At 50.8% G+C, this 27227-nt stretch overlaps 1 protein-coding gene across 3 annotated transcripts; it reads right to left on the bottom strand.

Moving 5' to 3' along the window:
* BNC1 (basonuclin 1) lies at positions 1 to 27092 on the bottom strand. Of its 3 annotated transcripts, XM_045067246.1 has the most exons (6): positions 26892 to 27092; positions 21069 to 21270; positions 11281 to 11380; positions 9957 to 10192; positions 6325 to 8201; positions 1 to 2088 (listed from the first exon to the last, which is right to left on the bottom strand). In XM_045067246.1, exons 1-6 carry the CDS (start codon positions 26990 to 26992, stop codon positions 1404 to 1406), a joined length of 3201 nt encoding a protein of 1066 aa, XP_044923181.1. In that variant the 5' UTR covers positions 26993 to 27092; the 3' UTR covers positions 1 to 1403. The 3 variants fall into 3 exon arrangements, with proteins under 3 accessions (XP_044923181.1, XP_044923182.1, XP_044923183.1); XM_045067247.1 differs by lacking the exon at positions 21069 to 21270 and having other exon boundaries at positions 26892 to 27030; XM_045067248.1 differs by lacking the exons at positions 11281 to 11380; positions 21069 to 21270 and having other exon boundaries at positions 26892 to 27030.
* Positions 27093 to 27227: the final 135 nt, after the last annotated feature.

Here is a 27227-nt window from a genome sequence, read left to right as displayed (position 1 = left end):
CAGAGACCAAGTGTCGTCACATTTATTTGTAAAAAACGCTGAAACGATCCATAATGGGCTGTCGGCTTTCCTCACCCTTGGGCCGGAGGAAGGATCTCTCTCACGGCCCCCCAGTTCTCGGAGAGGGTGTCTTTCATGACTTAAAGCCACTGTCAAGTTTATAAAAGACGGGTTGCCTTCAGCCTCAACGCGACGTCAGTTTCTCTCTCCCTGCCACAGGCTTTCCGGGTACAGCAGATGCCGAATTTCGAGGGACGGTCTTTTTACCGGACCCACGGAATCTCCCTTTCACAACAGCAGATGTGTGTAACGTGTGGAGTAGATTTCAGAATAAGTTAAATATTAAGACGTACAGTATAGCAGTCACATGCTACTTCTCCTCTACCGTGTACACTGGAGAGTTCCTCCTAACCTTACACATTTATAAAAGGACGAGGGCTGAGGGACCCAGCGATTCTCAAGATCAGAACCACATTCTCTAAACGCTTTGGCCGAGTATTTACAGACGGTCCTGCACGCCCTCCACGGGGGACTGAAGTGGCCAGGTTCACTGAATGGAATCGGGCAGCCTCGCTCTGCCCTCGAGCAGAGACCCAGAGGTCACGCTGTGACACGTCTGCACTCACCCCAATGACTCACGTAACAAACAAAAATTAAATATTACCAAAATTATTTTAAATTAAATTGAGGACCACTATGCTTAAGTGCATGAAATCTGCCCCCCCCCCCCCCCCCCCCCGCTCAGCTTCCTGAACGCTTGCTAGACAGCGAGCACAGACATCCTTGTCACCAACTTGTTCCTGTGTGCTGGAAACCCACCTCCTTCCTCTGGGGACTCCCTGGAGGTCCATGAGACCCCTGAAGGGGAAAACACAAAAACAAAAGCAACCCTCCTCTCCCAACGGAGGCACAGTCTCAAAAAGCCACTTCGCCACCCCTAAGTCTGGATTTCAGACTCAGTAAAAGCAGGAACTGAAAAAAAAAACCAAAAAACCAAAAAAAAACCAACCATGTCATCTTGGAGCCTGGCTCCTGACCGGTGGCGGCTGCCTGCTTCCCCGGGACACTCAGCTGATATTTCACTTCGAGCTCCCCCAAGGTTCTGGGCCCCCTTGTCGGTTCACAGACCTGCCGCTCTCCCCGGGAACGTGTAAACAAATGTGGGGAAAAGCCGTGTTTCTGCCAGTGTTTGTTATGTCAGGGACAAGCCCCTGGGGCTATGAAAAATAACAGGAAGGGCTGCCCCCCGCCCCCCAGCAGACTTCCTACAAGAAAGTCAGCTCTAAGGCCTTCTGCCCGGCTCGCCTCAAACGGTATTCAACGAAATGAGAGACCTTTCTCTGGACCACCTTGTTCCTGAATGAGGGCCAACAGCTCCCCTCGCCCTCTCGGCCACCATCCTGTTACTGGAGGTGACTCGGGGACGAGGCCAGGCTTTTATGCAGGTTGGGGTTCTGGCTGTGCCTGTTGCGGCTGCGGACAGAGGAGAACATGGTGTTGCAGCCCGGAACCTTGCATTTGTGGAGCTGACGGAGGTGCACAGTCTTGTAGTGAGCCCTGAAGGTCCCTTTATTACTGTACGTCTTTTGGCAGAGGTGACACGTGATGGGCAGCCCAGAAGGCAGGCTGGCGAGGCTCTGGTCGGCCTTCTCCATCAGGACGCAGATGGGGTACTCGTCGTCCCCGGGGACAAGGCTCGGCCCGTCACAGGTCCCATCGCTGTCCTCCATGAGCACAGTGCCTTCCTCGCTGGCCCCGTCGGAGTCCCAAGAGCAATGGCTGCTGCTCTCCGACTTCATGCTCGAGGTAGTGCTCAAATCCAAGACGGTGCCGTCGCTCGGCGGACCGGAGTTGTAGCTCTCCAGGCCGGCGCTGGGGACCTGGGCGATCGGGTAGACCAGGCTGCCCACCCGACTCGCTCCCTTGAAGATGACAGATGTCTGGGAAGCTTGCTGCGCGAAAGCCACGTCCTGGAAGGTCTCCTTCGCCACGTCCTTCAGAAGGTAAGCCGCGCGGAAATGGTCGTCAGGGCTCCCCAGTGCGTCCTGGGTCAACACTTTTTGGTGGAGGTTTAGGTTTGAACTGTGTCTACAAGAGTGAACAGACGGTTAGCAGTGGGTTGGGCTGTTGTTGTAAAAACAGTCATCATTCCGAGGGGAGACACTAGGTGGATACCAGAAAAATTTTGTGGCGCAGAAGGAGTGACCACAGTGGGGGATGGGATGAAATGTGTGTCCAGGGGACACTGGCCCCGGCTGTTCACTGCCTGGCGGAAGTTAGCGCCGACCAGGAAAGCCGGTTGCCCAGAAGCTGGGAATATGCAGTCCTTCTTACTTTCTACCATGTGACGGACACATAACTTCCCGTGCCTCATCTACAGAGAACTTCGAGCCTACTCCAATCAGGTCAGCTCCCCTGGGACACTGGAACCAGGGGATCTGGGAGGAAACTGGTCCCAAAAAGGAGTTAAGCAGAGGACTTCACTGCAATGAAACCAAGAAATGTCTTCTAGAGTGCCCCTGTAGTAGGATAGCTACTCCCACGGGACACGGGAGCTCCCGAAACGTGGCTGTGTCAGACACAGAAATGATGGGATAGACTGAATGAAACAAAATACATTATTAGGAATTACTTCACCTGTGTCTTTTTATATTTTTTAAATGTGGTTATTAGAAAATTCTAAACTGTCTGTGTGCTAGCAGGGTCTGTAACACTCACACTACCTTGACCCCCAGAGTGCTATAGGAGAGAGAATCTGACTGGCTAGACATTGTGTGTGTGTGTGTATGTTAGTGAGAGAGAGAGAGAGAGAATTTAAGTTCACTTCATATTTGCAACGTTTCACAATAAACCAGACAGGAGTTTTGCAAATGCAGCACCGAACCCACCACCAATCTTCCACCCGATGATTACCCCCGAACGAGGTAATGAGTACCCACGATGACACACGCTTCTCGCTCACACAATATCATTTGGATGTAACTTGTCCATCAATGTCAGCCTTGCTCAGAGATCCCCTGCTGACCTTGGACTCCGACACAAATTGCCCCGTACTGCCGGGGGACAAGCTTACAGGTGAGAGAAAACCGATTCCAAACAGAGAAACTGCCTCCCCTCCCCCACCCGTACAGAGGAGGATGCCTGCCAGGACCACCTCGGGGCGGGGGGAACACCCCCACCAAAATAACTAAGAATTGAGTTTGCTCTTTGAAACCTCGGAAGACACAGTGGGGGTGGGGGTGGGTGGAAATTTCATCCTAGTTCCTAAAACATATCGGATCTGCTATTCAACGTCTCTCTTCTATCCCTTACGCATTCTTTTTCGGGACATAATCAGAACCGTGCTCCCAGATCACCCACTCTGCAAACAACTCTTCTCGACGGCAGCTCTGCCCTGTGATTATGTCCGCGTTCTGGGTGGAAGGGGCAGGTATGTGTCGGCAGAAAACCAGACACCGGACTGACACGCAGGTCCTGGCACATAAGTGGTTGGCAAAAAAAAAAAAAGTCAGACACATTTACCGGAACCTCGCATGGGAAGGTCCCTGTGGCAAGAAAGCCAAGGTCTGGGCTCGATCGAGTCCCCCAGGAATGCCAGGAGCGAACCCGTGGGATCCCCTGACCTTCTCCCTAAGCCCTTGGAGGGTCAGGTGCATTTCCCAGGTGCCACGTCTCCTAAAACCAGTGACGACCACAACTGCAAAACCCTCTGGGCCGGGTGCCAGGCTTCCTGCTGCTTTGGGGACTGTTAATGCCATGAATTCCCATCCCCACCCCCCACCTCTGCCTTGTTAGACCAGTGGTCCTCAAAGTGCGGTCTGGGCACCCCTCATGGTCCCCGAGCCTCTCTCAGGGGTGCCCTGAAGTCAAATCCCCTCTCATCACCGTGATCCTAAGACACGATCTTTTCCACTGTCATTCCTTCATGATACCGTGTGTGGTTTCCAGAGGCTACATGACATGCAGTATTGGAACAGGATGAACACAGAAGCCGCTGTGAGAAGCCAGCTGTTCCCTGCTAAGCCAGACGTTACAGAGATGGGCAAAAATGTAAAACAAAGCCACTCTTCTCACTGAGTTTTTGGGTTGGAAAACGGGGCTATTTTTCATTACATGTTATGTATGTCCCCCCCCTTTTTTTTAATGTTAACATATGTTAACATATAATAGGTTTATTATTTTAAAGGATGAAATAAGTATTAATTTTTTTCAGTTTTGGTTTCTAATGCAGTAAACATTGACACTTATAAACTCAAACACACAAAAGTTCTTGAGGGCCCTGAGGTTTCAAGAATTTGTAAAAGGGCTTCTGAGACCAAAACATCTAAGAGCTGCTGGTTTAGTCATGCCCCTTCCTCCAGGAAGCCCTCCCTAACTTCTCAAAAGAGTCTAATCAGGGGCGCCTGGGTGGCTCAGTGGGTTAAGCCTCTGCCTTCAGCTCAGGTCATGATCCCAGGGTCCTGGGATCGAGCCCCACATCGGGCTCTCTGCTCAGCTGGGAGCCTGCTTCCTCCTCTCTCTCTCTCTCTGCCTGCCTCTCTGCCTACTTGTGATCTCTGTCTGTCAAATAAATAAAAAATCTTTAAAAAAAAAAAAAAGAGTCTAGTCAGGGGCCCCGACTATGTGCCCACAGCACCTCTCTCTTATTGCAGTGGCGACTGCATTTAGCCATAATCACCTTTTTACTGCCGTCTCCCCCACCGACCTTTGCAAGCAGGGACTGTGTCCACAGCACCTCGCAGAAAGTTTTAAAATATTTTTTGGCTAACTAAGCATTCAAGGCACAGTTCCAGTCCCTTCCTGAGGGGTCCCAGTGACTGCTGATGGCAGCGGCTTCAAGAGGGGAAGACAGCCGTCCAGACTATACAGCTCTCAGCCTGACCCCAGGCGTGTCCACAAAGCTCTTTTCAAAATGGTTGCATTTGGGGGCGCCTGGGAGGCTCAGCTGGTTGACTGTCTGCCTTCAGCTCGGGTCATGATCTCAGTCCTGGGATGGAGCCCCACATTGGGCTCCCTGCTCAATGGGGAGCCTGCTTCTCCCTCTGCCCCTCCCCCTGCTTGTGCATACACTGTCAAGATAAATAAATAAAATCTTAAAAAATACAAAACAAAATAAAAGGGTGCCATTTTAATCTGATTCTAAACATTCCAAGTTCTAGACCACCAGAATTAGCAGTCTACATTTATAATTCAAGATGCTTTCTTATGGTGGGAGAGCAGGCCTGTGTCTACAAATAGCTCAGAATGTAAGAAATATTAAATACACGAAAAAGAATAAAACGAAGGTGTACGTTAAATTCAGCAAGCCTTCTAATGCGATGCACACTGTAGGCCAGCAGAGGGTCATACTATCAAGGATGATCCGACCGGTGGGACTGTCTCTTCTTCAACGTAAAGCTCGCTCACGAACAAGCACATCTGCGTAACGCGTGTGCCTCCCTTCCCAGGCTGTGGTGATGGGACTCGAGTTCATGAAGAAAAGCACGAGAGAGACAGTGAGGCCAGCGCCGTGTCCCAGACTGATGAGAGCGCTGCCCTGCCTGGGCACTCTGCACACAGAGTGATGCCACGTGGGGCCCAGGGACGCCCCCCACCCAAAGACATCTCAGCTTTAACCCACAGCACAAGCCTTGCAGGAACCTGCTAACACGCGCCTTTCGTCTCTGCCTTAATAATGACAAATTCTCTGACCACACAGTTCTCCTTCTGTTCGAACAGAGCTTGTTAACTGGACTTAGGAGAAAACCTCTCCTTTGATGGGCTTCGTATCATAAGATGAAAAGTGGACAAGTTCTGTCATCTGTGGTGATGATTTAACCCTCCCCTCGCAGGAGACTAGCTCACGATTGCTCATCCCAAACCATCTGCTCTAGGTATGTTTCCGAATTCAGAGTTTCTCAGGCTCTAGAAAGGCAGAACAGTACATAAACCGTATAGTTTTTTCATGTCCCCATAATAAATCTGTGAGTATTTCTGCACTGAACACATAATAAAGAAAATCCACACAAAGGGAGATTTAAGAAAAGACAGACTGCCCATAGCCTCATGTCCTTTCAGGTCAGGGTTCGAGGTCAAATGAGTTTAGATCTGAATCCGAGCACGGGGTGTAGGGGTGTTTCTCAAACTGTGGTCCCTGGACCAGCAGGAGGAGGACCACCTGGGGACTCAAACACAAACCCTCAGGCCTCACCCTACCCCACCCCTGCAGAAGCGGAAAGCCCACGGGCAGGGCTCAGAAAGATGTTTTAACAACCCCTCCAGGTGGCTCGGGCGCCCTTGGAAGTTTCTGAACCACGGCCTTAGAAGAAAGGACCCGCGTCTTACCTGTCTCTGCTCCTGCGCGAGGGGAACGTGGCTTCGCAGCCCTCCACGGTGCACATGTGCGTCCCTCTGGCGTGCATGTTCTTGTGGTGCATTTTCACGCCGCACGCGTTTTTGAAGGCCTTCTTGCACACGTCACACTGGAAGCGAGCTTCTTCCTTCTGCCGCCCGGACACACGCGCACCCGTGGGCTCCGGCTCCTTGGCGTCTTCGAAACAAGGAAAAGCCACTCCTCGGCCAGACAGGGCACCGAGGAGCCCGCCGGCCAGCAGGCGCTGCTGCAGTCTGATGTAGTCAGGGAAGGGGACGCAGGGCTCGGTCCCGGCTGCGAGGTGAGGTTCACGGCCACTGTCCTGCGGCTCCCTTGGCACGGCGGACAGGGCTGGCTTCTGTTCCGCCTCCCTCTCTGGCGGCCGTGCGGCCCACTCGGGGCTCCTGCGGATAGCCCCACCGGACTCCAGCCCTGAGTCCCCATGGCAGACCCTCTCTCCTCCTGGGAGGGGCCCCCCTAAACCCCCAGAGGGTGCGCACGGCTCCTCAGGTGCTCTCTCCGACGCCCGGGGGCTGCCGGCCTCGGGCTCCTCCTCGCTGGCCACCCGCAGGGGCACGTCTTCATCGGAGCTGAGAGCCAGCCGCTTGTCATTAGCCGCCCCCACGGCCTCCTTCTCTATTTTGATGGGCATGCTGGACTTGCGGGATTTCTTCTTGGGCAGGGCGTCCAGCGGGCCTTCGCGCGGCGCCAGCGGCTCCGGGATGGAAGAGGACAGGAGCGGGAGGGAGGGCAGCACGCCGGGGGTGTTGGCCAGCTCGGCCGGGGTGGCCGGGCTGCGGTAGAAGGGCAGGACCGGCTGGACCGTCTTCAGGTTGGGGAAGAGCACCCCGTCCGGGCCCAGGCTCGGGAAAGCCGGCTGGCCCCTGGGGTCCTCCCCGGAGGCCGCGTAGCAGGGCGGGGGCCTGCGGTCCGGGGACGTCGTGGGGAAGCCCACGCGCTCGTAGCTGTCCGAGGCGGCCAGGTGCAGGCTGGTCCTCAGGTCCCGGTCCCTGTTGTTCCTGTTCATGGGCATGTGCAGCCGGGGGTTGGGGTTGGCGCTGTGGCGGTTCCGGCTCCGCAGGGAGCTGAAGACCATGTTGCAGCCCTCGATGGTGCACTTGTGCTTGATCTTCAGGTGCACGGCGTTGTAGTGGATCTTGAGCGTGCCTTTGTCGTAGAAGGTCTTCTCGCAAGCTGTGCAGAACACGCGGCCCTTCTTCGCACCCAGGCTGTGCCTCTCCGGCTTCCCTTTGGCCTCGGGGGACAACTGGGTCCTTTCAAGCTTCGGGACAAGGTGGTAGGAACCCAAGTCGCTTAAATGGGCGCCGTCTTCCTTTTTGGGAACCGTGTCCGGGCAGTTGAGACACGGCTCTTTCTCGACCTGAAATGAGGCAGGAGCGGAGGTCAAGAAGCCGCCGCCACCGCCGCCGGGGAAGGGTCCATGCGTCTCCTGCTTGGGCTCCTGACTCTGGTCCTGACCCGGCTCCAGCACATACTGCTCGGGCAGCGACCCTATCAGCGTGGGGGGCACAGGGTTGAAGAACTGGAAGGGCAGCATGAATGTCATGTTGTTTACGATGTTCTCAAAGGGGTGCAGGCTGCTGGGGGTCCCCCTGTCCGCGGGGGCGGGGAGGCCGGTGCTCCTGTGGCTGCAGCTCTCGATGAACGCCCTGATGTCCACGTTCGCCGCGGCCGGCGGCATGACGATGGACTGCTCCTCCTTCTCCTGGATGGCCATGAGCTCCACAATGGCCTTGGTCTCCCCAAATCGAAGGAACTGCTGCAGGGCGGCCAGCTCTTCCTCGCCGGTCATGATGTTCCAGCGATCCAGCACCTTTCCTGACGCGTCCTAGACCAGAGGCACAGACTGCAGTTAATTTACTCCCCCACACCCTCTCCTCTGTGCATATCAGAAGGGGACACCCTGTCAGGTCAGCACCCCTGCTCACGCTACTCTCCCAGGCCGGAGCCCCGCATGGAAGACTGACCGCACAGATGTAAGCAGGGCTCTGAAAGAGAGAAGTAAGACGGCAGGACTCTGGCCTAAGGGACACGGGGTGATTATTTTCCATCTTATTTCAAACTGATCAGTTGTTCCCGCATTAGATGTCATCCTTTTCCCCACTGGAATGAAAATATGTATCGTTCGAACGGTAGTCCCTTCTTCATCTCAGGAGGAGAGGAGAAAGGGGGCAGTCAGACCTAGACAGAGCTCAAGTATTTATTTGCTGCAAGTTTAATCATCTTCCCCCAGCAACTAACCTCAGAAAACAAATGAACCCGTATTGATCTACTGCTCACGTTCACAAAGCAGAACTGTAATTACCCTGGCGTGCTGGAGATCTTTCAAAACTCTAGCAAGGCCTAACTTTTCCCAAAACTACAATAAATATTTTATCACAGAACATGTATTTGATGGCCTACTGAGATTTTGCACAATGCATGGAAGAGTTCTGAAGATGACGAGGGATGTAACATCATAAATTTTTGATGTGCTAGAGGTTCAAGGTAATTGATTCCATATTTTTAATCCTAACACTAGAAAGCAAGATTATTAGGATCATTAAATATTGATCTATGTCATAATGTAGGATCATAATGCTGCTTTACATAAAAGGGTGCTTCTAGCCTGCTGGGGGTCCTGCACCGGAGGTGAGCAAACACCCCTCCACAGGCCTACCATGGGCTTCAGAGTTAGAAAGAAACAGGTTCCAACCCTGGGTCTGCCACTCACAACCTGAGTGACGTTAGCCAAGATTTAGAAGCACTCGGAGCCTCTGGCTTTTCAACGTAGAATATGGGGATGATTTCCTGGCCCTGGGAGATTTATTGGAAGAGGGTCCAGTAATCCCAGCGGATAGAAGCCCAAGTGCTTGTGTTGATGACATGGCCTGCCTGGGGTAAGACTCAAGCATACGTTAGTCCTGGTAGTATCTTCATCCCCCATTTCATTGAAATTTTGACATTTTCTTGTAATGTCAAGGGGAAAAAAAAAGCTGTCACTGCTTCCTACATCAGAGAAATGATATCATTTGTCCCAGGAAATATGTTCTTTGCCTGTCGATATGAAACACGAGGGCCTACCCCCATGACGTGGCCTAGAAGGACGTAAGAGTACTCAGCAGAGTAAGAGACGGAGAAGTGGTGAGAGGCACAGGGCAGGGGAGCAGAGAACACGTGCAGAGGCCAGCAGGGAATCGAGGGGAGTAAGAACAATCAGGAGCCGGAACACAGACGTATCACAGGGTGATGGAACCCGGGAAGGAAGGCCAGCTTCTGCAACGTGCTTCTGGAACATTCGCTCCTCTCTCACTCCCACACCCTCAGTAAGACCTGGCACAGACAGCATCTTGGGTCAATAGGTGGCCAGTGGATAGTGATCGGGGCCAAGGCTTTGCTGTGGCAGAGCTGGCTCAGTGAGACCCAAATCACAGAGTGTGTCCGTGCTCCCATGTCTGGAAGTTCCCCCGGTATCTGAGAGAAAGCACTGGATTCTTCCCAGAATGTGAAGTGGGGGCTTAAGCCATTACACAAGGAAAGGATGCCCTTTTCTCCAAAGGACTGGAAGAGACATCCCAGCGGAGCCTCGGCCATGCTCCCCTACCTGCAGCACGTATCCCCGGATATAATCCTGGAGGGTCCAGTCCAAGGCGTGCAGGATCTGGAGCACCTCGTCTTGTTTCAGCACGCTGAAGAGCCGGTCCAGTAGGATTTTCAGGCGCACAGGGATGGCCTGGGTCCCGTAGAGCATGAGGCTGCTGATATCGAACACCACATTGGACTGGACAATCTCCACCTGGCTTGTAGGGTACACAGGGGGGACCCTCAGCTTGCTCAGAGCTGAAAAAGCAAATTGGAGAAACACCCTTCGTGAAGATTCTCCTTCTCGGAGAGATGCTGTGCGGGGGCGGGCTAGCAGCAGAGCTCGGCTCTACGTTCTGACGGAAAACACGACCGTGCGCTTAGGTCACAGTCCTTACAGCTACCAGGCTCTACGTCATCCACAGAGACTTAGATCTGCGAGAAAGTGGACTGGCCTGAGACTCTTCTTTTTCTTCCTTCCCTATCCCTAAGAAGTGAAAAACAGCCCCGTGGAGGGCAGGTGCCAGGAAAGGGCGGCGGGCACATGATCAAAGGCTGAAAAATCAGGAAGGACGGGGTCTGCTGGTGAAGAGCCCGGCTGGGGGAATCTGACAGATCCGGGTCTGGCCCCTCGTCTGCCGTGTCCCAGCGGTCAGGCAGGGCCAGTTAAGCCGCCAGAATGTACGCTGTCCATGCGACAGTCCGTCGCGCACGGCTCTGCGGTTTTGTAACATGTTTAATTTTATGGAATGATTTTTGCCTTATTAAATTATTTTAATTCTTAAGTTAAACAAAATCAGAATGAATTTCTGATTTTGTTTCTTCAGAGCCCTGCCGGTCACGTCTCAAGTACTCGGCAGCCCACCCGGGACTCAGCGTGGGATCGCGGGGTTCGGCCAATGAAAATGCGGGATGCCCGGTTACTTGCGGGCAGGAGTTTCATGGAGACAGGGAATGAGTGGGATACGTTTACACTCAGAGTATTCACTGGGACATACTTAGGCTAAAAAATCATTTATTGCTTCCTTGAAATTCAAACTTAATGGAGTGTTCTCCATTTTACTGGCCACCCTGATGGCGGCCGCGTTAGACAACACAGGACATTTCTGTCGCTGCAGAAGGCCTGCCTGAAGCACACCTGTTTCTCGTCTGCAGAATGGGGCTAAGACCCCACCCACCATGCAGGGTCATTAAATGGCTTCAAAAAGGGGACGTGTGCCAAGCTCTCAGTCCGTGAGCCAGTGAGTGTGGGGACCTTCTCAGACACACAGTCCATTCCCGAATCCCTCGAAGTCGTTCAGAGGGGACATGAGGGGCCGAGGGAGGAGGAAGACAAACAAAGTTACCGTGGGCCACCCATCCGTGTCTGCACTGCTCACACCGGCGGTGGTGGATCTTCCCGGGTGTGAACCCCTGGCAGCTACAGTTCAGGGTGCAGCCGATAGCCTGCAAGAGAGAACGGGGCCCGCAGCCCGTGAGTGCTGCGCAGACGCGAGTCTGCTCCTGCGACACAGGACACCAACCTCCCTTCGGTGACGCTCCCGGGGCACTGCACGCCCACTCTGTGCCAGATGCAGGCGGGGACCCCGCACTCGGTACCCAAGAGCAGCTGGCCCCCGGGGCCCACGGAGGGCGCACACATCCCACAGCTGCTCTGCAGGAGAGTGGGGGCTAGGGAACACCACCACGCTCTGTAAGGAAAGTTTTGGATGGAAATATCTTGCTTGTTATTTTTAAAAAATATTATTTATTTATTTATTTATTTTAGAGCGGGAACACAAGCAGGGGGAGGGGCAGAGGGAGAGGAAGAAGCAGGCTCCCTGCTCAGCCTGAGCTCCATCCCAGGACCCTGGGATCATGACCTGAGCCGAAGGCAGACGCTTAAATGACTGAGCCATCCATGTGCCTCTTTATTTATTCATTAGAGAGAGAGAGAGCACGTGCAAGAGCAGAAGCTGGTGGGGGCGGGGCAGGAGAAGCAGAGGGAGAAGCAGACTCCTTGCTGAGCAGGGATCCTGACTTGGGGCTCAATCCCAGGACCCTGAGATCATGACCTGAGCCAGAGGCAGATGCTCAACTGACTGAGCCCCCCATGTGCCCCCTGACTGGTCAGTAAGAGCACAGGAAGGGTGAACAGCCACCAATCTCTTAAGTCGAACAAAGTAGTGGCCCCTGAAAGTTACACGGAGACTGTCCCAGAACAAGTGAGAGAGAACGATCTGAATGGACAATTATCCAAATGTAGGCATGATTACCCCCCGACACCCCCACATGTGGTAAAGTGAAAAGTCCAAACAGATGGACAACATGCTGTGGCCAGACACACTGAGGACAGCTCCCCGGTTCTAGCCCTTGGGCTATGTGGCAGCTGAGGCCTGGCCAGGCTGGCGGCCCCACGCGCACAGCCAGCCGCATGTTCAAGTTCACACGACTGAAACACAATACACACAAGTACGTGTTTGCTAAGTTCTGGTGTTGAGAACAAAGCGTCCCATATATTTTTTAGGATGAATTCCTCCAAAGGGGATAGAGGTCTGAAGAACTTCTCCTAGAAGTTGCGTCAGTGAGGCTCCCAGGAAGGGCCGCTGGGTGGAACCGGCATGAATTAGGAGAGCCCTGAAACTGGGGTGTCCGTTTGTGTCTGGGGAGGGGGGACCTCCCTCTGTCAGGTAAAGGACTCTGTGGGCTCCTGTAGGGACAGGTAAGGGGATGTTCTGTCCCAGGACTTGGGAAACTCACTTTAAGGAGTATTTAACTGTCTTCACTTAAAAACCAGTGTGAGTGTAAAATGCTGCAGCCACTTTGGAAAACAGTCTGACAATTCCTCTAGCAGTTAAACATGATCTTACTGTATGACCCAGAAATCCCACCCGTAGGTAGGTGCCCAAGAGAAATGAAAATATAGACCCATGTAGAAGCTAGTACCAAATGTTTCTGGCTTCCTTGTTTATAACTGCCAAACAGTGGAAACAACCTCAACGTCCATCAGCTGATGAGCCGCTAAACAAAATGGGGCACTGCCACGCGGTGGAGTACTACTTAGCCGTCAAAAGGAACGAAGCAGAATCAATGAAACAAGATGGGACTGGGAGGGAGACAAACCATAAGTGACTCTTAATCTCACAAAACAAACTGAGGGTTGCTGGGGGGAGGGGGGTTGGGAGAAGGGGGTGGGGTTATGGACATTGGGGAGGGTATGTGCTTTGGTGAGTGCTGTGAAGTGTGTAAACCTGGCGATTCACAGACCTGTACCCCTGGGGATAAAAAAATATATGTTTATAAAAAAAATAAAAAATTAAAAAACAAAACAAAACAAAAAAAAGGAACGAAGCGCTGACATATGCCACGGCATACGTGAACCCTGAAAACACACTCGGTGAAATACCCAAGGACAAAAAGTCACAGGTGGTAGGATTCCATTTACATGAAATGTCAAGAAGGGGTCAGTCTACTGAGGCCGGAAGCAGACTAGCAGTGACCAGGGCTGTGCATAGTGGGCAGGAATGAGGAGGGACAGTTAATGGGTGGCAATGGGGGGAGAATATTATTCTTTTTGTTTGTTTTCATCTTTTAAAAAATAGCTTTAAATTTAGACACAACTCCAATATCCTAGAATTCGCCCACTTTAAAGTATCCAACTCAATGATTTTAAGGATATTCATAGAGTTGTGCAAACATCATGATCTGATTTTAGAACATTTCCCACATCTGCAGAAGGAGTGCTGTGTACAAGTTATGGTGTAGTTAACACCTACAAGATAGGTGTTCATTTCTAGATCTTCCTAGGAGTGGAACTGCTGGATTGTATAGTAATTCTGTTTAACTGGAGAATCTGTCAAAGGTTTTTCAAAGTGGCTGCACCATTCTACTCCCATACCAGCGATGTGGGAAGGTTTCAATTTCTCCACGTCCTTCCCAACCCTTGTTGTCTGTCTGTCTAGAAACAGCCTGCCTAGTGGGTATGACGTGGTATCTTACTGTGGTTCTGGTGTGCATTTCCTCAGTGGCTAACAGTGATCAGTAACTTTTCATGAGCTCATTGGCCATTCATTTGTAGGTCTTCCCTGGGGACATGTCTGTTCAGATGCTTTGGTCATTTTTTAATTGGGTTGTTTGTCTTTTAGCACTGAGTTGTAAGAGTTCTTTATATATTCTTAGTACTAGTCCCATAACAGATGATGATTTGCGAATGTTGTCTCCTGCCCGTGGATGATCTTTTCACTTTCTTTGTGGTGCCCTTGCAGCACAGATGTTTTAAATTTTGACCAGAGTTGCTTTTTAAGGTGAAGATGTTCTGAAATTACATAGTAGTGATGGTTGTACAACTCTGTGGATATAGGGAAACCACTCAGCTATAGACTTTATAGGGGTGAGTTTTATAGTCAATAAAGTATATCTCAGTGGAAATACTACTGAAAAAACCAGTCCTTGACATGCCTATGAGAGGCCGAAGTCCAGAACCCTGACAACACCAAATGCTCGTCAGGAGAGCAACAAAAACTCTCATTCACTATTAGTGGGAATGCAAAATGGTAGCCACTCTGGAAGACAGTTTGGTGGTTCCCAACAAAACTGAACATACTCTTACCATACAGCCCAGCAGTCACGCTCCTCGGTATCTACCCAAAGGAGCTGAAAAACGTATGTCCACACGGAAACCAGCACGTGGATGTTGGAAACAGCAGCTTTATTCATGATCACCAAAACCTGGAAGCGACCAAGATGGCCTTCAGCAGGGGGATGGGTAAGTACACTGTGGTCCCTCCAGACACTGGCATATCACCCAGCACTAAAAAGGCATGATCCACCAAGCCATGAGGAGACACGGGGGAGCCTTAGCACATGTTACTAAATGGAAGAAGCCAGTCTGAAATGCTGTACATGGTCTGACTGCAGCTACATGACCTTCTGGAAAAGGCAAACTATGCCGGCAGTTAAAAAGATCAGTGCTTGCCAGGGGTTAGGTAGAACCCAGAGGATTTTTAGGACAGTGAAAATACCCTGTACAATACTATAATGATGGGTATGTGCCATTATACATTTGCCCCAACCTATAGGAGGTCCAACACCAAGAATGAGTCCTAAAGTAAACCATGGGCTTTGGGAGATGATGTCGTGTTCGCATAGGTTCATCAGTTGTCACAGGTGTGTCCTCCGGTGGGGGATGTGGATAACCCCGTAGCTGTCCACGTGTGGAGGCAGGGGTATATTGGAAATCTCTACTTACAATTTTGCTGTGAATCTAAAAGTGTTTTAAAAAATAAAGTCCCCCCAAAAGTCAGCGACTTTGCTTAAATACAGGCTAAAATCTCCCTGATGTGACGGCACCCCTGACTCCCTTCAGATTACCACCAGCCTCAACAGAGCGACTAGACGAGATTTTCAGGGGAAGGAGTGGGGCTGATCATAGCTGCCAACAGTAACGGTGTTCCCTGACCCCTTCCAGAAGGATCACGACACAGAAAAGAGAAAATACGTGTCCGAAAACCCGTTTTGTGAAGCCATACGACATCCTACAAAGAACCCCCTGTGATCACCACAACCTTACTGGAATACTGCGTTCGCTCTTATCAGGGGTGATACCATCCGAAGGTGAAAATTAGTTCTTGGGGGGGGGGAGGTGAAAAAATATTCTTTTTATGTATGAAACACATACACATATGTGAACAGAAACGTAGTATATAGTATCATACTAAAATTTCACTGGGGAGGCACAATTAGGAAAAAAAAAAACCCTATTCTCCTGGGGCCCCTGGGTGACTCAGTGCCTTGAACTCAGGTCATGATCCCAGGGTCCTGGGATCGAGCCCCGCACTGGGCTCTCTGCTCGGCAGGGAGCCTGCTTCCTCTCTCTCTCTCCCTGCCTGCCTCTCTGCCTACTTGTGATCTCTGTCAAATAAATAAATAAAATCTTAAGAAAAAATCTAGTCTCCTAATGAAGAAAGGATGGAGCAATGCTGTGCCAGGTATCATTACACCTTTCGGTTAGAGAGATTCTGCTCCTAGAGACTGGTATAGGTGGCTGAACACAGGAACCCACACATCTGTATTCCTAGACACATGATGACATGCTATCCCTGATCTGGAAAGACAAAAATGAGTACTGGTTAAGTTCTATGACGCACGGTCCCAACAAGAATGTCCCATTGTCTGCAGTGCAAGCGTGCTGTCCAGATTTCTCCAACAGCCCTGTGACTCTGAGCACCGGCTGACCCTGGAACCAGTCATCTGCACTCTCAGCAGCTCCCAGCATACTCTGTACTGAGCCTCTGGACTATTTCACAACCTACATTCTGATAAATGTGACTGCTTTAAAGGAAAAAAAAAATCTTAAAAGATTTTATTTATTTATTTGACAGAGATCACAGGTAGGCAGAGAGGCAGACAGAGAGAGAGGGGGAAGCAGGCTCCCCACTGAGCAGAGAGCCCGATGTGGGGCTCGATCCCAGGACCCTGAGATCATGACCTGAGCCGAAGGCCACTGAGCCACGCAGGCACTGCTAAAGGAAATTTCTAAAAGGAGAAAAAAATTCTTATTTTGGATCCTGTCCCTCAAGATGCCAGTCACTGTTTGTAAGCAAAGCGGCAGAGCCACACAGAGTAAATTCACACTCATTCATTCAGAACACAGGACCAGCTTCAGGCACAGAAAGGTGTCCTTCCTTTCCTGAAGATTTTGCTTAAAGGGCTCTTGCTCGGCAAAGCCCCCGGAAGCTCCGGGTGAGTGCACCTCAGGCCCAGCACGAGGAAACTAACTACAGGGAAACAATCCCGAGCACATTTCCTAGCCCAAGACTGAAATTCACTTTTTCTGTGTCTCTGACACGGGACTCCGGGTTCTTCAACTCCAGACTGATCGACATCCTGAGTCACATAATCCTTTGTGGAGTCTATCCCGGGCATTGTAGGGTGCCCAGGAGCACACCGGTCTCTACCCACCAGACACCACAGAAACGCCTCTCCCTCTTCCATTTGTGAAAACTGAAAACCTCCCCAGACGAGGAGCAAAACCGCCTCCAGGTGAGACCCACCAGCCGAACCTGACTATTCAGTTTTGCAGCTTTTGGTTTGGGGACAGAATTTTAAGCAGCATTATGGATAAAATTCAATGTATGAATGCTGTTTTATAAGAAGTACTCATGTGGCTCTATATGAACCTATTTGAATAAGGCTTAATAAAGCTCATTAAACATCCACGGAAATTTCAGAGGAATTATTTATGAGCTAAAAAAAGCTAATTACAGTACCTCGGAAAACTTCCAATATTAAGGCCCTTGAGTTTTTCCACCCATATCAGAATTCCACGATGTGGCAAAAATTATAGCACCATTATCTAAAGACAAATTAAAACTTCTAAAATGAAATCAAACCCCAAAATTCTAATTACAGGACGAAAAGTACTCATGCAAATCAATATGGAAAACTCTTAAAACTTACATCCTTTCCCCTGGAATCCTAATACTTGTTCCATTCTTCAGAAACATAAAGCAGATGTTTACAACATTCTGAACTCATCAAGACATGATTATTGCTTTTTACGCACTCATTTTAATCAGACTATTTCCGAATTGTTATTAGTCACTCTGATGTGCTACGAATCAACATTCAGAATTCTGGTTTGCTTTTTTGTAGCTGTCTTCGGCTCCCTCATTCATCCAGAAATCACCAACACACCTGTATCGTGATGGATGCCTCCGTGACTTGCAGTCTTTGGGACAGAAAGTTACAACCTCGTTTTTAGAAAGACTTGAGGGTCCTGCTTCCTTCTGCAGACACCCCTGCTCCACTGTCCATCTGGGGAGATGCTGACTTGAATTCTTAGCCACCAGCCGGCCCAGGCACACGGTGGGGTCCACGCACAGACATTCCCTAGGGTGGCGGTGGAGGGGCCACGCAGGCCTCTGATGGGATTTGGATGCTGAGCTTCCGAATAAGAACTGTCCACTTCAAAGCTGATTCTATCTCTAGTGCATGCAGGTATTTTCCTATCCCTGAGGATAAATGCAGGGGATAGAATGCGAGAGGAAGGAGCAAAATTACAGAAGACCTCAGGGGGCTTCCAGAGTTGGGGCACTGATGCTTTGAGGGCGCATCTGTGGAATGGATCGGATCCAAAACGGAACTGCGTAACTGCTGGACAGCTCTGTAGGCTCAAGAGACTTGGTCTGCCCCGTCCAGCATGGCAGCCGCTAGCCACATGTGCCTGTCTAAATTTATTTTTAAATTTTATTTTTTAAAGATTATTTTTGAGAGAGAGAGTGTGTGTGTGCATGTGCATGAGCAAGGGGAGGGGCAGAGGGAGAAGCAGACTCCCAGCTGAGCAGGGAGCCCGAGGTGGGGCTCCATCCCAGGACCAGGATCCCAGGATCGTGACCTGAGCCTGAGGCAGATGCCCGACTCACTGAGCCACCTGGGGGCCCCCACCTACTTAAATTTAAATGAATAAAAATGAAACAATGAAAAGTTCAATTCTTTGGTCACACCAGCCCCATTTCAAGTGCTCAGCAGACACACGGGGTTCGCAGCTACCATACTGGCCGGTGGAGATACAAAACACTTTCACCATCACGGAAAATTCCACTGGACACTTGTGAATCCAGTGGTAACACTGGATGTTCTCCCAGCACCTGCCCTACTGCGTGGTGGCATGATTTCATAGCTGTTCTCATTCGACCCTCAGTACAACACTGTGAGGAGGGCATTCTTCTCAGGAAACTTGTATTTATGGAAGATTTGCAATTTCCCCAAAGTCTCCCAGTTGGTGAGCTTTCCTGAGTTCACGGCGTGTGAGGCACTGCACTAAGTAGGCCCCTGTACTGTCTGGTTTCTTCATCACCCCCTCCTGGGAGGCAGGTACAAATGCCCCCATTTTATGGACGACGAAGCAGAGGGACTCACGGGAGGTCACGGCAGACTCCAGTCTGGATACTGGAGGTAGATTCTATCTTGAAATATCACTATTTAGGGCTAACACTTATGGTCTCACCTAATTCCTACAGCAACTCTGAGAGTCAGTCATTATCATCCACATTCCACAGATAAGGACATTAAAGTTTCACACTGTAAAGAAACTTCGCTTATAATAATACAAGAATACATAGTTACTGAACGTTAACAAGCCAGGCATTGTTCTAAACACTGGGGTTAAAGTATTGAACAAGACCAATGAGGTGCCTGCCCTCCAGGGGCTTATAATCTAAAAAAGACAGAAAATAAACAGTACCAGTTCAGAGTAAGGTAGCACTGAATAAAATAAACAGAAAGCCATGCCAACAATTCTACTGGGTAGCCTGGAGGGGGAGGGGTGTAAGTAAGGGGACTTAGATAAGATCATCATTGAAGACTTTTGAAGAGGTGACATTTGAATTGAATCCAAGGGACACCAAGGAGCCAGTGAAGAACTGGAGAGGGAGGACGTGTTTTAGGGCAGAGGGCATGGCCAGTGCAAAGGCCCAGGGGCACAAAGCGGCTCAGGGAACAGAAAAGGAGTCAGTGTAGATGGAGTGAGTTAGTAAGGTTAACGGTGGAAAATGTGGGTCAGAGAGGCGGGAGAGAGCACTTTGCTTAGGATCTTGTGGGACAGGCCAAGGAGTCCTGATTTTGTTCTAAGTAATCTTTTATTTAAAAAAAAAAAATACAAAATGAGTTTGATTTGCCTGTGTTAAAAAAGAATCCCTCTGGACACAGAGGTGACGAGCCTGGACTTCCTGCAACCTTCACCACAATGAACATCTTCCACGGGGAGGCAGGAAAGCCTACAACTGGCTTAGAAGACTTGGGTATTACTTCCCATTTGCCAGAGAACCTTCAGCTCCATGCCATGGAGCCTCTGCCTACAAAGGGCTGGTTTCTGTTCCTGCCAACCTCAAAGGCCTAGTTGCCTATTAACGAGGACGTACAAATAAGAGCTGAAAAGATCAATCGGTACAACGAGAGTGTTGTTGCGACAAGGCCCACACCAAGGTTCTTGGGTCCTCTGGGCTCTGGTGGTCTGACTTGGCACAGACAGAGCTACCAAAAATACCTATTATAAAAACGTCCACAAACATTGCGACACAATGAATCATTCCGAAAAGAGGCAAGGAACCCACTGAACCCTAAACTGGCACCCAGCAGCTAGCACGGGGCCTGGTAGCCTGCAGGCCCCTCCACCGGGATGAGCTGAGAGAAGAATGAGGGAACAAATGAGGCAGCAGCGCCATGCTCACTAATTACAGATGCCCACCCAAAAGCCTTTTGCCGGATCTTCCTTTCTGAGACTCTGTGGGTGGCCAGGTGACTAAGCATTGGCCAGTGGTAAGCACGTGGAAGTTGCTAGGCGGAGCTTTACAGAAAGCTCCTTGTAAATGGGAGCTGACTCAGCAGAGACTTCTTTACTTGTCCTCCTTCTTCCTTCTTGGAACGAGAATATGATGGCTGGACTGGAGAGGCCATGTTGCGACCACGAGGCAACTCTGAGGCCACACCCTAAGGAAGGCTGCACAGAAAGGATGGTGACTGTTAGGAGCTTAGACTAGCAGCAGAAGGTAGTTCCTAATTTACACACCAACTGTCCTGCTGGCCGTGGAAAGGGCTGCGTAAAAAATCACGTGAAAAGTGGCTAATGAGGAGAAATCACCGAGGCCAAGTTTAGAGCCTGTAGTTGTCTCATAAGTGTGAGATTCGAAGGCTGTGCCAGATTCTTGGTGTTAAGAATCTTAACTCCCTAACTTAAAAAATCAAGGAGCCAATCTGCGAAATCACAAACCACGTTTTAAGTCACCAACCTTATAGCATAAAACCACTTCAGGTTTTTCCAAGTTGTATTTTTAAGTGTTGATACAGACAATCGTTAATATGTTTGAGTCTCGGAAGGCTGCAGTTCAGACCAAACACTGCCAATCAGGATCTATACCACACAGATCTTTTCAGGGCCACCCTCAGCTTGTGGGGTGAGGACCTGGTTTCTCCTGCAGTGAAGCTGTCACCCCATTCTCACTGTGGCTGCAGGCTAACCTTCGTGGTTGGGGACACTGTGTCATTCACGGTGGGAGGTCTCTTCCAAACTGCCCTTTGGGCCTCTCTGGATCTACCTCTTACACACATTTTGTAATTTCTTATGTCTTTTGTGAAATCGGATTTTTTTGCTCCCTACCTCCTGTCCTCTCGTTTTTCTGCGACTTCTTTCAATTTTTAAGTCTTCCTTCCATTTGCCAGTCCACAGAGGTACAGCTAGGATTCTGAACACAGCAGCCCCATTTGTGAGATGGGCGACAGGGACAGCGGGGAAGGAGAGACGAGAAAGGCCGCGAGGGCCTTGCAGGGGAGGCAGCAGGTGGCACCGGACCCGAGGCGGCCTGGAGAGAGACACAAGACCAGACGTTCGTCTCATGCCATGGTCCTCCGTGAGCAGTCCAACGAAACGATGCCAATTCATTTAACAAATTACTTTTGTTGTCGCTGAGTTTTTATTTGTTTTTAAAGCATCCACTATGTACTGGTAATCGTAGGGGCCTCGGGACACAAAGACGAGGAGCTCAGCATCTGCCCTAAGGGAGCACACGTTTTCACGGGGGCAGCTAGCCATCCAGCTCGACTGTTCAAGAACCAAGGAGGAGAGAATACGGCTCGTCAGAAATTGGCGTGAGTCATTCACTATATTAAAATCAATTCTGAAAGATACTAAAAACAAAAGAAAGGCTCATTAGCTGCCTTTAGGGAACCAATGAATCGCTCCTCAAACCGGCAAACGGAGGGCAAGAATCAAGTCTGTATCTTTTTTTTAATACAACTGTGTTTTGGAATAACCAAACCGCTGATGAGACAGACTCCCTTTCCAGAAGTGTCCAGGGAGTGAATGAAGGATTACAGTCCCGCAACTCCTGGTGTAAAAGATGATGACCAGGCCATCTGCCCCCAATGGAAAGATACGTATGACTACGGACGGCGTGTTCTTGCGGAAAACATTCAACCTGAATCCGATCAAGCCCCTGGGTCAACTGCGGTGTCCGGAAAATACAGGGCCAGAGGAATAATACGATGTAAACGATACCAGGAGGAAGCAATCACTAGTCCGGCCTGGGGAGCATCCTATAGGACAAATGAACCAGCATTTCCCACAGTAAGACTGCAAGGAAAAAAGTGCAGACTGACAGACGAAGAGGGACCCTGGGGGGACCTCATCTGGATCTTGACTTGGATGCACCAGTGGGTAAACTAAGGCTTGCCAGACCGTCGAGGACAATTGGACACGGACTGGGAATTTAATGACACTGAAGAGTTACGGCTAATTTTTTTAGGTGCTCTCTGAGGCTGGCGGAGGTGTGCTCTCCTCACCGTGTGCAGGAAATGCCACGGTCCTAGGCTCATCCCAGCCCCGTGTGTCAAGGCCGGGAGGCCAGGCCACAGACCAGACGTTTCTGCTCTGGGCCAGGGGAGCACACCTGGCGAGGCCATGCAGTGAGACGGGCGTGGGCTGTCCAGATGGGCGTCTCTCAGTTGGTTTCATGGAACCACCTGGATTCCCAAAAACAAGGGGACACCCTTTACCATGAACACAGTAGAAAAAAGGCACCAGGAAGCCTCCCACACCAGGTAGGCAGCCTGTGCAATACAAAAACAACACTGGAGAATTAATCGAGTCTGCTTTCTCACTGCCAGCATGGGGAGGGGATGAGAAGGGTCTGGCAGCGGCAGGGCAGGGGGGAGGTAGAACCCAGGGCACAGATGTTGGGCCAAGTCTACCTGTGAGTAGAAAGTATGCGTGACACCCTTGCCTCGTTCTCTTGCTGCTTAGTTCAAAGAGGATGGTGGGGAAAATACTTGTTCTTTTGATCTCTATAAATCAAAGTATAAACTCTGTGCCAAAATAATTTAACAGCTGTGCCCTTTTTTCTTAAAATTATTAGTTCTGAAACCAGAAAACACAAAAAGTAGAAAAATATCCAAATGCTATCTTATGAACCAAGTATTTCTTCATTAAAGAAAAAAAGAAAAAGAAAAAGGCAACCTAACCACAACAAAAAAACTATACGAAAATACAAATGACATGGGCACATTTTTTTCCTCCTTTCTAACCTAAATTTGGGAGGACCTCAGGGACGACGATCTTTAGAAGACTTTGATAACAAAAAAAGGAGGGATGTTAACCGTGTAGGAACTTCTGAACGAAACAGAGCTGTAGGGGAGGAGCGGAAGAAAAAACAAAAACCAACACACACACAAGACATTTATACGTTCGGATAATTTTAACTAAGGTGGCCAGCTACCCAAGCAAGCAGCTTTGTGTCTGGTGCCTGCTGCTTCAAGATAATGATGAAATTGTGAAATTCTATGTAAAATTTTGCAGATATTTCTTTCAAGGACTTAACGAGAACTAGATTTTAAGAGTGAAGTGTTAAAAAAAAAAAAGAAAGAAAGAAAGAAAGAGAGAGAGAGAGAAAGCAACCTTAGATTTTCAAAATGAATTTTTAAAAAGAAAGGACCAGCATTAGTGACTTATGCCATCCTGATCAAAGCCTTAAAACCAGAAAGTTCAAGTGGTCCGTAGAGAGATTTTTACCTTCGCAAAGAACAGTCAGAGGGTACAGAACTGGGACAAGGCTTCTGGAAGCTGGTGGAGGGCTGGAAGATAATTGTGATGTTTGTTTGAGTGTGTGGAAAGATCACACAGTAATATGTAGGACAAAACAGGCAAATACAACCATATACAAGAAAAAGTTAGTAGTCTGAATTAAAGCGTTTCCTGAACTGAGACAACCAGTTCCCTCCACATTAGGTGAGTGAAATTATCATCCCTCAAGGCAAACTTCTCCTATGATGTGTTAGGCTGGTTTATAAAAATGAACCAGAGCACGGAGGAGATTGGCGAGAGCCCTCTGGCCCGCTTCAACTACACCAAGTTTGGGAAGGGCCCCAGATCCGACGGCTCTTTGTTCTGTCCACTCTTTCCGGGATAAAGTAGACATGTGTCCATGCAGCGAAAGTGAGCTGCCCTGGACACCTAGCATTCCCAGAATTAAGAAAAAGAGCTTCAAAGAATGACAAGGTAAGAGGAAATAACGTTTTCAGGTGGAAACCAATTTAAAAGAAAAAAAAAAAAACTTACAAAACTTTCCAGATGTCTCTTCTGCACCGAACCGAGTTATTTTTTAACATCTCTCAGATAAGTCATAAAAAAAAAAAATAGGTAATTTTAAAAATCTGCAGGAAGATATTCGGAGTAAGATAATTAAAAAAAGATTACAGGCTCTCTAAATCTTGATCTTAGATATACAAAGGAAAAAACATGGGTGGCTCAGCACTGAGATTATATCTTACCTGGGGTACTTAGTTCTAGTTTTTTTTAAACAGGGCTGTTTCTGACAAAAGCAACTCACTCTAAATGACATCTGTAGAAGTGAAAATTCACCCTGGGGTAAAGCACGTTCCCCCTGCAAGTAATTTACCCTGTGGAACCTACAGGGGGACTCTTTTAGCGGCCACTGTCAAAATAACTTCTAAAGCCATATACACAGGCTAAGACACTTCTGCCCCTCACCCCTGTGGTTTAGTTTTACCGGCAAACCGAACTTTTAAAATGTTTACACTTATCCCTAGGCATTCATAAATGATAACGGGATGCTGAAAGGACAATCATCATTTGTTCCACACGGAAACTTGTATGGCTTTTCTGACCCAGTGGGGTGGATCTTCCTTCTTCCCAAGCTGATGATTCTGAAATACAGAATATGGGACTGGGACACAGGCCTAACTGCTTCAGGACAGAGATGTAAAAAGGAACCAATGACTAAAAATCATGCCCCATGCAAACCTTACACTTCCAATAGGAATTATTTCATGTGGGTTAATATTTCTTCTAATACGAATTATAATGAGAGCAGACAGCCTAACGAATATCAAGAGCCACAGAACCCCTCCCCGCTAACCACTTTCGGACTGGAACAGGGGCGGGTAACTAAATTCTTACTGCTCTGAGGGCAACAGCATTTATGGGTACAGATGATTTTCCAAATTAAATTATGCAGATGTCTGAACATAATTATGAGTTCCCGAAGCATAAGCCGTGTTTGCACTCAGGGAAGAGCTCACCACCTTTCCTCCGTGTTGAACTGTGACACCAACACGTTCAAACCGACAGCTGAGTTGAGATCCTTGTGCTTTCTTGGTGAAATTAAAGTTAGCAAGCCTATCCAATGAGAAAGTGAATGATGACTCACACCTTATTCTTTTAGGTCTGCCAGAACGGATAAAGCTATTTATCAAGATTTATCAGAGCAAACGAGGTGGTTATCTTTCCACACCCAAAGAAAGCAAAAATCCAGTCCTGGACAACTGGTCGTGTTTGTGAAGTCGTGTTGTTTTATGAGACACATGAAAATGCTATTCTGACATATCACACGGTGAATGAGGTTTTCATAATACCTATCAAGGGATCTGGGAGGGACACCAGAGGAGCCAGTATATTTACCACTGAACGAAAGTTTTAACACATAAGCACGTATATGCAAGCAAAGCATCTAAGGGAGAGTATGAAAAGGTTCCCCGAACTCTGCAAATTAAAACGGTAAACCGGGAATGAAAAGGCACCAGAAAGAAAGGGAGGAGGTAATCTGCCAAATGCTGTTTTTCAATTCACTTTTCGTAAAGCCAAAATCTTTATCACTTTCATGAGAATATATTTTTTAAAAAACTGCTGCTAGCTGTGCTGTGTCGGCCCAAGCTGCAGGAACACACGTCTTCCCCTGCACGCACACGCACACACACACTCACTCACACTCACTCACTGACAGGGATTCCCAGGACACCAGTGGGGCCTCTGCTAGGCCCCTTAAGTGTTAACAGCAGAGGCCTGGCTGCGACCAGGCGTCTGGCCCGATTTAAATGCCCTGTCTTCAGAGAACCGCGGTGAGCGCGGCCATAAAACTAGGGGACATAACTGAACCTCAGAGGGTCTGAACCCCCGCCCCCCCAACACACACAATTTCACTCCCACAATTAAGGCTGCTCGTTGGCATTCCATTTAACTGTCAAACTAGGACCGGTGGCAGCCCCACAGCCACAAAGGGATGCCTTAAATGAGAAGAGCATGTTCTTACACCGCGTCTGAGAAAGTTTGGCTCCGAGCTATGCGCTGATTAGTATCAGATCTCCTCCTGCCCGCGCCTCTCCACAATCTTGTCACATCTGGCTGACAAATCCGTAGGGGCTGATGCAGAGCCAGGCGGCCGGCGGGGCTGGGGTCTGGCGGGCAGCGCCCGAGGGGGCAGGGGACAGGCGGCGCCCCCATCCCGCCCCCCCCCAAGCCCTGCGCGCCCCTGCCTCCGGGAGCCGACCCGGCGCGGCGCCCTCCCCGCCCGAGTTCCAGCCGCGAGCGCGCGGTCCCCGCGGTCCCCGTGTCCCTGGCGGCGCCGGGCACCGGCAGGTAAATGAGCACCACGGAGGGACCGGCCGCGGGCCCGACCGGCTTCCACCCGCGGGCTCGGCGGGCACCCGTGTGGTCGCGCCCCCTCCGCGTCCTCGCGGCTCGGGGGCTTCCGGCGCGACCCGTCCGCCCCGCGCTCCGCGGCGCTTCCAAAGACCCGGCGCCCCGGGCCCCGCCACGCGCCGGTGTCCGCTCATCACCGGCCGACCGCGGCTACCGCGCGCCCAGCTCTGCAGAAACAAAATCCAGGGAGCACTACCTCCGACTCGCACCGGAGGCGCCGAGGGCCCGGGAGGGGTGCGGGGGAGGCGCGCTCGCCGTGGACATTGCCCCGAGACTCGGCCGGACCGTCCGGGGGGCTCCGGGGACCCGCCTGGTGCCCGCGCGCGTCTGCGGCTCCGGGACGTCGGGCGGCGACGGCTCCCAGCTCCCCGGCCCGCGCCGCCGCGCAGGTGGCCTCGGGAAGTGGCCCCGGCCGGGCGGCGCCCCCCGGCTCCCCCCGCCCCGCCCCGCGCGCCGAGGGGGCCCCCCGCGCCGGGGGAGAGCCGCGCTTACCTCGGCCATCTTGCGGCCGCCGCAGCGCCGGGGGCTACCGGCGCGTGTCCCCGGCCCGGGCCAACCCCGCGTCCGCCCCGGCTCGGCGGGCGCCGCCGCATCCAAGCTTCGGCCGTCGGGGCCGCTGCGGCGAAGTGGGCGGCTCCCCGGGCGCCCCGGCCGCGCGGCGCGGTGGCCGCCCCCGTCCGCCGCGCACCGCGTGTGCCCGCACGCCCGCCCCCTGGCGCCCCGGGGGGTGCCCCTCCGCCCCGCCCCCCCGCCCCACCCCCCCGCCGGGCCGCCGCGTCGCCCGAGGCCGTGGGCGCCGCCGCGCCGCCCGGGGAAGCGCCGCCCGCT

The sequence above is a fragment of the Mustela putorius genome, unplaced genomic scaffold (genome assembly GCF_011764305.1).
Source record: "Mustela putorius furo isolate JIRA1106 unplaced genomic scaffold, ASM1176430v1.1 tig00003875_pilon_pilon_pilon, whole genome shotgun sequence".
NCBI lineage: Eukaryota > Metazoa > Chordata > Mammalia > Carnivora > Mustelidae > Mustela > Mustela putorius.
This window is presented reverse-complemented; position numbering and strand designations above follow the sequence as displayed.